Consider the following 12,894-nt stretch of genomic DNA (forward strand, 5'->3'; position numbering starts at 1 on the left):
GATAAGAGATCCGAAATTTCTAGATCAAACGAAGACAAAAATATTATTGTTTTCTCTTTTCTTTTAACTCCAAAAAATATATATGTGTTGTAAAATAATTAAATAAATAAGGAAGAAGTAACAAATATAATTAGATAACTCAAGTAGTAATATTCACTGGAATTACTATATCAATATAGTAGATATAATTAATATATTTAATAATATTAAAGTATATAATAGAATAGTACGAAAGAGAAATAATATTATATGTTATATATATATATATATATAAAGATAGAAAGAAGTATTAAAAGTAAAAAGAGAGAGAATTGCATTTGCTTTTATTTTATTATTGCTGTGTATTACATACAGGGGCTTAAGGCTCTATTTATAGTATTCATGAGATAGCTTTTCCAAATTCTCATTAAATATTCACTTCTTTGAAAAAACTGAACCGCCCATCATAAATGGGCATCCACGTAACTAAGCTTATCACAACACTCCCCCTTGGATGACCATTTAGGATTATTGCCTCGTTAAAACCTTACTAAAGAAAAACTCAATGGGAAAAAATTTTAGTGAAGGAAAAATAGTACAATATCCTTCGTGATGGAGATTGCCTCATTAAAAACCTTGTCAAGAAAAACTCAATGGGAAAAAAAATTTGACCAAAGGAAAAAGAGTATAGTCTCCCCCTCTTGCCGACATCATTTAATGTATCGAAATCGGCGCATCCCAATCTCATGTACCAATCTTTCAAAGAAAGATTTTGGGAGTGACTTTGTGAATAAATCTGCCAGATTATCACTTGAGCTGATCTGTTGAATATCAATTGTCCCTTGATTTTGAAGATCATGAGTAAAGAAGAATTTGGGAGAAATATGCTTTGTTCTATCACCTTTAATATATCCACCCTTAAGTTGAGCAATGCATGCTGTATTATCTTCAAACAGGACAGTTGGAGCTATCTTATGATCAATCAGTCCACATGATGATAGAATATATTGAATCAGACTCCTCAGCCAAAAACACTCGCGACTAGCTTCATGAATCGCTAGTATTTCAGCATGATTAAAGGATGTTGCAGCAATCGTCTATTTTGTGGACCTCCAAGATATAGCTGTACCATCATATGTGAACAGGTATCCTTTTTGAGATCTCCCTTTATGTGGATCAGACAAGTATCCGGCATCTGCATAGCCAACTAGGTTTGACTTGGATCCATAGGGATAAAATAATCCCATATCAACCGTTCCATGAAAATATCGAAAGATTTGTTTGACTCCACTCCAATGTCTTTTGGTTGGAGATGAACTATATCTTGCTAGTAAATTCACCGCGAATGATATGTCAGGTCACGTATTATTAGCAAGATACATTAGCGCTCCAATTGCACTAAGATATGGTACTTCAGGATCAAGGATATCTTCATTATCTTCTTTAGGACGAAATTGATCCTTTTTCACATCCAAAGATCTTTCGATCATTGGAGTACTTAATGGATGTGACTTATCCATATAAAATCTCTTCAAGATCTTTTCTGTGTATGTTGTTTGATGAATAAAGATCCCATTTTGTATATGCTCAATCTGCAGGCCGAGACAAAATTTAGTCCTTCCAAGATCTTTCATCTCAAACTCTTCTTTTAGAGTTTTTATAATTGTTGGAATCTCTTCAGGAGTTCCAATGATATTTAAATCATCAACGTACACAGCAATTATAATGAATCCATATGCAGTTTTCTTTATGAAAACACATGGGCAGATATCATCATTCTTAAATCCGTTTTTGGCCAGATACTTAGTAAGACGATTGTACCACATTCGTCCGGATTGCTTTAGACCATATAAAGATCTTTGCAATTTGACTGAGTATAACCCTTGCGAATATTCATTGGATGGTTTAGATATCTTTAGTCCTTCAGAGACTTTCATATAGATATCCCGATCTAATGAGCCGTATAAATAGGCTGTTACCACATCCATTAAATGCATATGCAGTTTATGAGATGCAAATAAACTGACCAAATAACGCAATGTTATCGCATCCACTACAGGGGAATACGTTTCTTCATAATCTATACCTGGCCTCTGAGAAAAACCTTGTGCTACAAGTCGAGCTTTGTAGCGTACAACTTCATTTTTCTCATTTCGTTTTCTCACAAATACCCATCGGTATCCAACAGGTTTTACATCTTCTGGTGTAAGGACTACAGGTCCAAAGACTTCACGTTTTACAAGTGAGTCTAATTCAGCCTTCGTGGCTTCTTTCCATTTTGGCCAATCATTCCTTTGTCGACATTTTTCGACTGATCTTGGATCAAGATCCTTATTTTCATGCATGATATTCAATGCCACATTATATGCAAATATTTCATTGACAATTGTCTTATTTTGGTCCCATTTCTCTCCTGTAAAGACATAATTTATTGAGATCTCATCATTTTCACAATTTTCAGGTACCTGAACGTCTTCTGGCGTTAACACTATATCAGAATTTTGGACAACTGCAGGTGTCTTTACTATGTCTTTTTCAACAGGAATTGTATTTACCTCTTTTCTCTTTCGAGGATTTTTATCTTTGGAACCGACAGGCCTGCCACGCTTCTGGCGTGTATTTGCTTCAGTGACTACTTGTCCTACTGGAACATTAATTCGAATTAGGGCATTTTTCGTTGGTATATAAGATTTGGTCAGGTTAATTATTTAAAATTTTAAATATAATGAAATTAAACCGAAACCGAACCGGCGTACACGCTAGACAAAGAAACACAATGGATAAGAGATCCGAAATTTCTAGATCAAACGAAGACAAAAATATTATTGTTTTCTCTTTTCTTTTAACTCCAAAAAATATATATGTAAAGTGACAAGAAATAAAAGTTGCAAAATAATTGAAAAACACAAGTCTGTTTTATTTGGTTTTTCCTAGTTTCTGCTTGATTCGGGACTCTACGAGAGCAATGAAGAAGCTGCCACCAGGAGAGAGGTTCTTCAGCGCCTTGATCAGGTTATCAACTCCTTCGATCTAATTGTAGATTACTGTTTATTGAGGTGTTTCTTCAATGAGGGGTTGTGGAATTTGTGTTTTGTGTTTTATGTTGTTGCATGTCGATGAATGATGAACATGTTTTTGAACCTTGATAGATTGTTTTCTGATGCCCTTTCTGGCTATGATTGGGGTACTGTTTCAACTTTGTAAAGTTCAAAGTTTTTTATTTTTGTTGTGTGACAAAGTTGACCTGTGATGTAGACTGTTAAAAGCTGGGTGAAGCAGTTGACGCGTCAACGAGGCTATACGGATCAGATGGTTGAGGATGCCAATGCCGTTATTTTCACTTTCGGTTCTTATCGACTAGGGGTGAGTATGAGGTGTAACTTTCTCCTGATTGATTCTTAGTGTAGTGGTTGCTTTTGGCAAAGAATTGAATCGAAGGGACAATTTTTTAACTATTCTTCTATTAGTGTATAATGTAGTTTATCTAAAAAGGATTTTTGGTGTATGATGTGCTTTAATTCAAGGTGTGCATGGTTGTCTTTATTTGATACATCATATGAATTGGCAATAACATGATTTGACAAGAATTGAAGAAGTTTTAGATCAGTATATTGGATGATGACTTTATGGGAAGGGTTATATATACCAATATAAGGCTTGTTAATCATATTACAGAAGGGTATTTAATGTTGTTGGGAATACGTCTGAGTATAATTTATCCTGGGCTCTCTTTCTTCTTGAGCTTATCACTTAACTACTTTTATAAATATATCTATAGCCACCTCTCCAGAAATAGACATGTCATGTTTTATGGTTTATGCCGATGTCTAAAAATTCTTGAGTTCCCAGGTTCAGGTAGTGCTGGAGTCCTAATATTGTTGGTTTGTTTGTACCAATAGTCATGCTTCACTCATTGTCAGGAAAATGACTGACGGATGATGACCTCAATTGAATTTCATTTTTAATGTTATGGTGGAATGTCTTAATCATTGTGCATGAATGTTAACAGTTTCTTCTCCACACTTTCCCAGTTCTTTTGGTTAATTTGTTCTCGTAGCAAAAAACTACTTTTCTTTTTCCCCAAATTAAGTAGCACAACTAGCAATGTAGTCAAAATATTGTTGGATAGTACATTGTTGTCGTCTTCAAGTCACTGTTCCATGTAAAATTGGATATATAGCAAAAATTGAATTGTTTGCAGGTACATGGACCAGGAGCTGACATAGACACTTTGTGTGTTGGCCCTTCTTATGTGAATCGGGAGGTGATGACATGAAGTTGGTTGTGTTTTTCTTAATTTACTGAAATCCATGGAATTATGGGATATCTTAGCCAATATTTCACTTGTTTGCAGGAAGACTTCTTTATCATTCTGCATAACATCTTGGCTGAAATGGAAGAAGTTACTGAACTTCAACCAGTTCCAGATGCTCATGTCCCCGTAATGAAATTCAAGTTCCAGGGAATATCTATAGATTTGCTTTATGCAAGTATATCTCTTTTGGTTGTGCCTGAAGTAAGTTTGGTAACCTTATTTAACAGGGCTTTATATTGACTGCATTTTTGTGGGCAACAATTTTATTAAAATCACTTGTCTTATTGTTAAGAATCTGAGGGCTTCCCTAAGATAAGTACCAGCATCATTTATTAAGTCGAGCTCAGTGATACTTTGGAAAATTGATGCAATGATTCTTCTCGTGTTCTTGTGTGTTTCTAAGAGAAACATGATCCTTTGGTTATTCTTCCCCTTCAGAGTTTTTCATCTCCTCTGTTAGAATCTATTTTTCCTTTCAAGCTGGCTCACATTTGATATCGTTTTCAAACTCATTTATGTACAGGACCTGGACATCTCACATGGCTCAGTGCTGTATGATGTTGATGAACCTACTGTTCGAAGTCTTAATGGCTGCCGGGTGGCAGATCAAATTCTTAAACTTGTTCCAAATGTTGAGGTTAATATACATGTTTTTTGGTTTGCTAATTGATATTTTAGTAGATTTAATTCTCTTTCATCTTATTAATTTGATAGTCTGTTAACCCTTGACAATGATAGCACTTCCGAACCACACTGAGATGTTTAAAGTTTTGGGCTAAAAGGCGTGGTGTTTATTCAAATGTAAGAGAGCTACACTGAAAATCTTTGTAGTTCGCTATTTACTATCATTAATGGCAATAGAATCCACGTTTTTCTTTATTATATGCTCTATTCAGGTTACGGGATTCCTTGGAGGCGTGAATTGGGCTCTATTAGTTGCTCGAATTTGCCAGCTTTACCCTAATGCAATCCCTAGTATGCTGGTTTCTCGATTCTTTAGGGTATATACACAATGGAGGTGGCCAAATCCTGTCATGCTGTGCACAATAGAGGAGAATGAACTGGGTTTCCCAGTTTGGGATCCTCGTAGAAACCCGCGGGACAGATATCACATTATGCCAATTATTACTCCTGCATACCCTTGCATGAATTCCAGCTACAATGTCTCCGCAAGCACTCTTCGTGTTATGAAGGAACAGTTTCGCTATGGCAACAAGATTTGTGATGTAAGAGGTGTTATCCCATTTAGTTTTCTTTTTTATTAAAAGAATTTGTGACTTTTTTTAATAAATGGCTTTAATTGTAGGAAATTGAGCTCAATAAAGCCCAATGGAGTGCACTTTTTCAGCCATATTTCTTTTTCGAAGCCTACAAAAACTATTTACAAGTGGACATCCTTGCAGCAGACAATGATGACTTGTTAGCATGGAAAGGTTGGGTAGAATCTCGATTGAGGCAGCTCACCCTGAAGGTACACCACTGTTACTATCTTATACAAATTTCATCTGGTGGGTTTAGTCCCCCTCTCTTTTCCCAACCAAAGAAAAATGAAAAAGAAAAGAAAAAAATGTATGCTTGCACCTGTTGTAGTTTGTGGAGGATGGATGTATTTAGGATTTTAAATGTGACCAAAGGCAATAATAGCCTTTTTTTTGTGCCAAGGTTCAGTCTCTTAGTCCATATCTCTTTTTGAATTTGACATACCTACCAAAAGGGGAAAGGGGAATATCTTATCTAGGGATATTATGACAAATTCTATTAATTTTATTGGTTATACATTAATGCATGCTGTCTATTTCTAAGCAGATAGAGCGGGATACAAATGGGATGTTGCAGTGTCATCCTTACCCACATGAGTATGCAGACACATCCAGACATTGTGCTCATTCTGCATTTTTCATGGGCTTGCAAAGAAAAGAGGGAGAAAAAGGTCAAGAGGGACAACAATTTGATATACGTGGAACGGTTGATGAATTCAGGCAAGAAATAAATATGTATATGTACTGGAAGCCAGGGATGGAAATTTTTGTTTCCCATGTACGTCGAAAGCAGCTCCCTTTATTTGTATTTCCAGATGGTTACAAACGCAATCGGATGTCAAGGCACATAAGCCATTCAGCTGAAAAAATGGGTGAGGATGCCGCAAAGTCCAACCTAGGGTCTTCTGAAAGAAGTGTCAAGAGGAAAAATGACCATGAAATGTTGGATGAGAAGCTAGGCAAACCAGAGAAGAGGGCCTCTATCAGCCCGCAGAGGCTAGTGTGTGTCTCTCCAGAAAGTTGTTCATCTCAAATGAGTATTGATGGTACCAAAGGGGTTAGGTTAGCCAAGAATGCTGGCACCAAATGCGAAATTAAGTCATCTAATGGACTCCTAGAAAATGGAATAAGTACTGAAGGAGCTTACATGCATATTAGTGAAACAGGTGGTGTTCATCCCAAAAATGATAGTCAGAACTCAAGGTGTTCAGAAGTTCAGAATGAGGTAAGCTTGCTGAATCACTGGAGCAAACCGTCCTGGGAATGTTGTTTGGTTCGTTGCAAGTTCCTTAATAGAAGTTGGTAATCTATTTCAGAATGGAGTCAATAGGAACAAAGCTGGGGAAATGGATCTGGATTGCTTGGAAAGTGCAGAAACTGCATCTTGCAAAAGCTTGTCAAACTGTAAAGAGAGTGCTGTTGATATGGATCAACGACTAGACAATACTCATAATTTCCAAAGAACTGAATATTCAGATTATGTACCAACTGCGAGCTCCCAGGCCCTCAATTGCGAGGTGAGTTTCTTCACTTGAGGACTTTTGGCTTAGAACTGTTGTTGGATGGCAGTGAAAAAAACTGGGAAGTCTGGGAGGTAGTGAGAGTCGGGAATCTTTGCAGGGTGATGATGATTGTGTGGCACATCCAGATCAGTTCTGAGAAGTGGGTGTTTTCATGGAAATAGAGTATTTCAAAATATCATGACCAAATTGAAGGTTTTGAATTGTCTGATATCTCTGTTTTCTCCATAATAAAGATCATCTAATTTAGAACACTTCTCAATTCTTTGCTTAAATAGTAGGAAATTGAACTTTATCTTACCTGGCCTTTCTGAAGAATTGTTAACTTTTTTGGGGGGATTGGCAACTTAGTATTAACACTTAACAATTATGGCAGTCAGAGTGTTCTGTTCCTGTTCTCTTCATGTTTTGATAAACTGTTTTGCATTTCCCACTTTTCATTTTTACATTGTATGTTTTCGCTGTTTGTTTCAAGATAATTTGAACGATCGATTTCCATGGCCATTGAATTTCTTAGTCAATTTTCTGACTGGTGAATATGTGGTCGCAGGTCCTGCACCACTATACGTGCTATGTTTCCAGTAACTGCTTAAGAACCTGACTTGTTTTGTGTATAGAGACTCCCAGAGACCGGACTTTACCTTTTTTTTTTCCTGTTGAAATTATAGTTTTACAGCCAAGTTTAATGCTTTATTGGATTACTAATCATTAATACTCTCTATTCTCTATATTGTGTATAGCGAGATGTCAGACTTGGAAGTGTTGTATAAATTCAAGAAGGGGTTAGGTCAGAATCTTTGCAGAAGCTAGTAAAAGGCATGCTTTTTCAACTCATTCCAACGTGAATAAGAATGTGTTTATACTGTTCTGTTTGGTTCTGGTTTTTTCTTTTGTAGGAAGATGAGTTTGAATTGAATCACATGACATTTGGGAGGTGAATTGCTGAAATTATTCATAATGCTATACCTTGTATAACTGTGCTGGGGATGTTGCTGTGCTGAGATAATTTGAATGGGACTGAGGCTGTTTTGGACCCTCGAGTCAGCTTGAAGAGAAATGATGAAAGGAGAAACAGATTGGGGTTTTGGGGATGGCACTGTGTTGATCGTTTATGTACATAGATGAAGAGCATGATGGAGATGCCTAAAATGGTCACATCCTGTTGTCTGTGAAACATGGTCTAAACTCATGTTCAGAGCTCTCAATGTCTCAAAAATCCTTTTAACATATTTACCTACTTTGATTTTTAAGGAGTTGGAACTTTGTTGTTTTCCTTTGCGATGTGGTTGATACATCGTGTAAATGTAGTTTAGTAGTTTATTTTGGGTAGGTGGTTAAGAAGAAAAAATGCTTGGCGGAAGATTAGAAATTGGGGTGGATAAATCTGTTGATGAGTTTCTTTGGTTTTTCCAATTTAGTGAACTAGGCTTGTGAAAATTTGTATCACTCATCATTAGTGCTTCTAAACATTTCGTTTCTGAGTACTTTGTTGTTCATTTGATGATTCTGAAGCCTAAGAATTCATATTATAGGTCATAAAACGATACATTTTGAATGATATCCACTAAATCAACCTTGCCAATTGTATTTACGGAATAAAGCTGAATGTAAACCATTAATAGACTTGACGATTATAATATACATTACATTTTATGTCTTGGGATTATTCTTAGTGTGGATTACCCCCGTTACACACTATACAAGCGGCTTTCTTCGTTCTCGCTTGTAACATTACTGTCCTTGTAACTGGCTATGTACCTAGCATCACTAAGTAGGGGAGTTATGTCAAAGTCAGTTGCCACTCTCTTACGTGAAGAACCTGGGTGACAACACTGACGAAGAACTTGCAAAATCTCCCTTGTAGAAGGCCTAGATGAGGGTAATGAGCTTGTGCAAATGAGCCCTAGTTTGTAGGCAGTAGTCATATCTTCCACGTGGCATGTTTCTTTGATATCCTCATCTAAGGCATCAGCAAGACACTTCCCCTCACTGTATTGCCTCCATGCCCAGTCAACTAGGCTGCTTCCATCTTCTCCACATTTAGGCTCTCTTCCAGTCACAAGCTCTAGGAGCACAACCCCAAAACTATATACATCGACTTTCTCATTGATCTTGCTACAATAAGCATATTCTGCAATGCAATTGAATCAACGTTAGATTACTCCACCAAAGTATCAGTTGACTTAAGTTTTCAATTGGCATTGTAAGATATAAATTCATTCATTTATTTCTAGCCAACAGAATCAGTGTTTGAGAAATAAGCATTTTATGACCAAGTTGTGACAGGTCTTGTTTACCTGGTGGAATGTAGCCAAAAGACCCTGCTAAAGCAGACATGGTGTGCAGCTCCCCTGGCTTTAACAGCATCGTGGCGAGTCCAAAATCTGCTATACTAGCCTTGAATTCGGAGTTTAGTAGTATATTGCTAGACTTAACATCGCGATGGATGATTGATGGTGAGCACTCATGGTGCATGTAACATAGGCCTTGTGCAGCTCCAATGGCAATCTTCAACCTCGTTGGCCAACTCAACACTGCATGAGTCCTGTTGGGTGTACTCAAACCAATTGGTGACTTTTTATTCTTTCCATGTAGCCATTTGTCAAGGCTATGATTTTCCATGTACTCGTATACAAGAAGCTTTGAGTTCTCACTTGAGTAGCAACACAAGAGTTTCACTACATTAGAATGCCTAATGTTGCCCAAGATTTCAACCTCAGCCATAAACTCTTTCTCCCGCTTGTGATCCACATCCCTGTCACTCCAAATCTGCTTCACAGCAACATACTCACCTGGGCGATTTGAAGCGATCCGGTAAACTTTTCCAAAGCCTCCACTTCCAATAAGGTTGCTGTCTGTCAAACTTGAAAAGAGATTAATTTCTGTGAGGTCAAGCCTCTGGAATGAAGTGAGCCTCCATGTTGAAAGCTTACGGCCACAACGCAGCTTTTTACCCCGTTGCTTTGTCAGCTTGCACAATGCCAAGAGGGCAGCGGCTAACAATACAATGAGGATGACCCCAAGAATCAAGGCAAAGATTTTTTTAGATGAATTGCTGGAGTGGGATGAGGTTTTAGTCAAGCAATTAGATAGATTGACTTTTGGATCATAAGCACACAGATTGGGATTGTTCAAGAAACTACTTTCATAGGCGAGGTTGTTAAGCTCATCTGGTATGTTCCCAGAAAGCTTATTATAGGACAAGTTGAGAAAAACAAACCTCAAGTCGCCTAACTGAGTTGGTATTTCACCAGACAACTCATTTTCAGACAAATCCAAGTAAACCAGACTAGGAAGAGTACTCATAGCTAGTGGGATTTGACCTGAAAGGTTGTTTCTTGATAGGGTTAAAGTGTTCAACGACTTCCATGAAATTATGTCGGATGGAAGCGTACCGGAAAGTTGATTCCCATCAAGCATGAGAGTTGTCATCTGAGAAATACCGGTCAATTCTCTTGGAATCTCACCGGAAAGCATGTTGTTTCCTGCCTTAAAAACCACAAGATTCACAACAGAAGAAACACCAAGCAATATTGGACCAGAAAACTTGTTGTCTCTGATCTCCAACCTTGTCATACTCCGGGACAATTCTCTTGGAATCTGACCGGAAAACGAGTTGTTGCTCAGCATCAAGCTCTCAAGGCTCCTCGAAGTCCACAAACTCAAAGGAACCTCCCCTGAGAACCTGTTATTGTGAAGCTGAACTGTGACAAGAGAACTACAATTCCCAAGCCATTGAGGCAAGTCACCACTCAGATCATTGGAGAAAGCCACCACACCCCTCAGAGCACCGCCGTCGCACAAATGCTCCGGCAGCCCTCCACTCAACTGATTGCTGTCAACCTCAAACCCCACCAGCCTCGAATGCCTGCCGAATTCCGGAGGCAGAGTTCCATTCAGTTTGTTCCCAAAAACACTAAAATTACTAAGCTTTGGTAATAATCCTAAACCATTTGGAATCTCACCACTCAACTGGTTATAATACAGCAGCAAAGCCGTCAAGTTGTTCAACTTTCCAAAATCTTTTGGTATAGAACCTGTCAAATTGTTCATGCTCAAATCAACTCCAGCCAGGTTCAAAGCTTGCACCGAATTTGGTATCTCACCAAACAACTTATTGTGGTACAGATACAAAAACGTCAAATTTCTTAAAGAAAACAAGCTAGTAGGAATTCTCCCTGTTAAGTTGTTCATTGACAAATCCAACTTTTCAAGATTCTCGAGTTTCGCGAAATTCTGGGGAATCTCTCCGGTCAAGTTGCACTGTCTCAGCCACATGAACTTCAGGTTCGTCAGGTTCCCAAAGTCGACCGGGATCGGCGCAGGGGCAAGACGGTAATTAAAGGCAAGACCAAGGATTTCCAGATTGGAGAGGTTTCCGATTTCTTTTGCTAACGTTCCGTTGAAGTTGTTCTGGAAGAGGTGGAGGGTTCTGAGTTCCGGAAGGTTTCCGATGGCCGGAGGAACGTCGCCAATGAAGCTGTTGCCGCCAAGGTTGAGGTACGTTAGGGTTCTGAGGCGGTCGACGTCGTCGGGAATTTTTCCGGCCAGGTAGTTCTGTGAGAGGTCGAGGTAGTTGAGATTGGAGCAATTGTAGAGTAAGGTCGGAAACTCACCGGAGATAGAGTTGTTGGAGAGGTCGAGCTTCGTGAGGTTCCTGAGGCCGTCGCATATCGTCGGCGCCGGGAGGTTCTTCACGGTGATATCCTTATTGGCGAGGAGAAGCTCCGTGACTGTGCCACCGGCGCACCGGACTTCCTGCCACCCGCACGGAGACGACGACGGCGACGGTTGCCATGATTGTAGTGACGGCGGATCGCCTAGTTGGCGTTTGAAGGTGAGAAGGGTGGTTTGTTCGGTGGTTTGTGAAATGACATCGGAGGACAGTGTGAGGGTAAGCAAGAAGAAGAAATGTAGAGAGAACTTGCGAATGCGGAGGGGTATCTTGGACATTTTGTGTGTGGCGTTCATATTTTTTGCCGGGAAGTCAACGGGGGAATGTTTGGTCAAAATTTTAACATCTTTCTTTCTCTGTCTCTCTCTTTATACGCTCTGAAGAAAATGTTTTGAGAATTTGTGTATATAATTACAAGATTATAATCATTATATATTCTTAAACAAAAGACCTGTTGATGGGAACTATTTGATGAAAATGATTGAAGGGAAGACTACAAATAACTTTGGTTAATATAAAGAGTTTCATTCAAACACGAGTGGTTGAAAAGTGGCACGAGGATAAAAATAATAATGTGATATCTCATAGCTCATAGGCCATCGTTGAAATTTCTCACTAGACTTTAGTTAGTTAAAATTACAATCAGTATTTATTTCTCTAATTTCCTTTCTACTTTATTGTATTTTGTTATGTTCTAGATTATTATCTATTGTATGCACTAATATTGAACTTGCTGTACTCGGGATATTTTATTTGCTTCTGAAGACTGAAGAGGCCAAAAAAGGTGAAACAAACTAAACTAGCAAGTGAAGTCAACCTAAGTAGACTGTTTTGTTTTACATTAGAAATAAAATAACCTAGTTAAGTTATGGGGGAGTGTAGAATTAGGGGTTGGCAATATATATCCTATCTATAAATATTCAATTCAATTTCATCTGGTCGGATATGGTAGGGTGTGTGTTGGGTAGGGTGCGGGTTGAGCCTCATCATCCCTATTCGACCAACTCGTATCTTATATATGCATATATTATATACTTATATATAAATATATTTCAAGTGGATATTGAACCAAAGACCTCTCACTAAATACAAAAGATCTTTAGTCATTAAAAGAATATCATTAATTGATAATTTAATATTTTTTTT

General features: G+C 38.1%; 2 protein-coding genes across 2 annotated transcripts; one reads left to right on the forward strand and one right to left on the reverse strand.

The window, feature by feature from the left end:
* On the forward strand, positions 2,914–8,425 carry LOC107606280 (nuclear poly(A) polymerase 4; the record flags this gene model as incomplete). The annotated part of the gene is given in 11 exon segments (XM_021106579.1): positions 2,914–2,991; positions 3,235–3,342; positions 4,181–4,243; positions 4,334–4,495; positions 4,818–4,931; positions 5,033–5,095; positions 5,191–5,520; positions 5,601–5,765; positions 6,101–6,778; positions 6,870–7,070; positions 7,970–8,425. Coding segments are annotated over 11 exon segments (2,004 nt in total), but the record flags the coding sequence as incomplete, so codon positions are not given.
* Positions 8,484–12,300, reverse strand: LOC107606279 (receptor-like protein kinase HSL1). Its single transcript, XM_016308315.2, has 2 exons — positions 9,371–12,300; positions 8,484–9,204 (listed from the first exon to the last, which is right to left on the reverse strand). The coding sequence occupies exons 1-2, from the start codon at positions 12,042–12,044 to the stop codon at positions 8,762–8,764; spliced, it is 3,117 nt and encodes a 1,038-aa protein (XP_016163801.1). The 5' UTR covers positions 12,045–12,300; the 3' UTR covers positions 8,484–8,761.

Source organism: Arachis ipaensis, chromosome B07 (genome assembly GCF_000816755.2).
Source record: "Arachis ipaensis cultivar K30076 chromosome B07, Araip1.1, whole genome shotgun sequence".
Classification (NCBI taxonomy): domain Eukaryota; kingdom Viridiplantae; phylum Streptophyta; class Magnoliopsida; order Fabales; family Fabaceae; genus Arachis; species Arachis ipaensis.

Coding starts and splice junctions, on each gene's coding strand:
- LOC107606279 (XM_016308315.2), bottom strand. CDS start 12,044: ATGAACGCCACACACAAAATGTCCAAGATACCCCTCCGCATTCGCAAG. Junction 9,205..9,370: donor TTTTGGCTACATTCCACCAG/GTAAACAAGACC, acceptor ATTGCATTGCAG/AATATGCTTATTGTAGCAAG.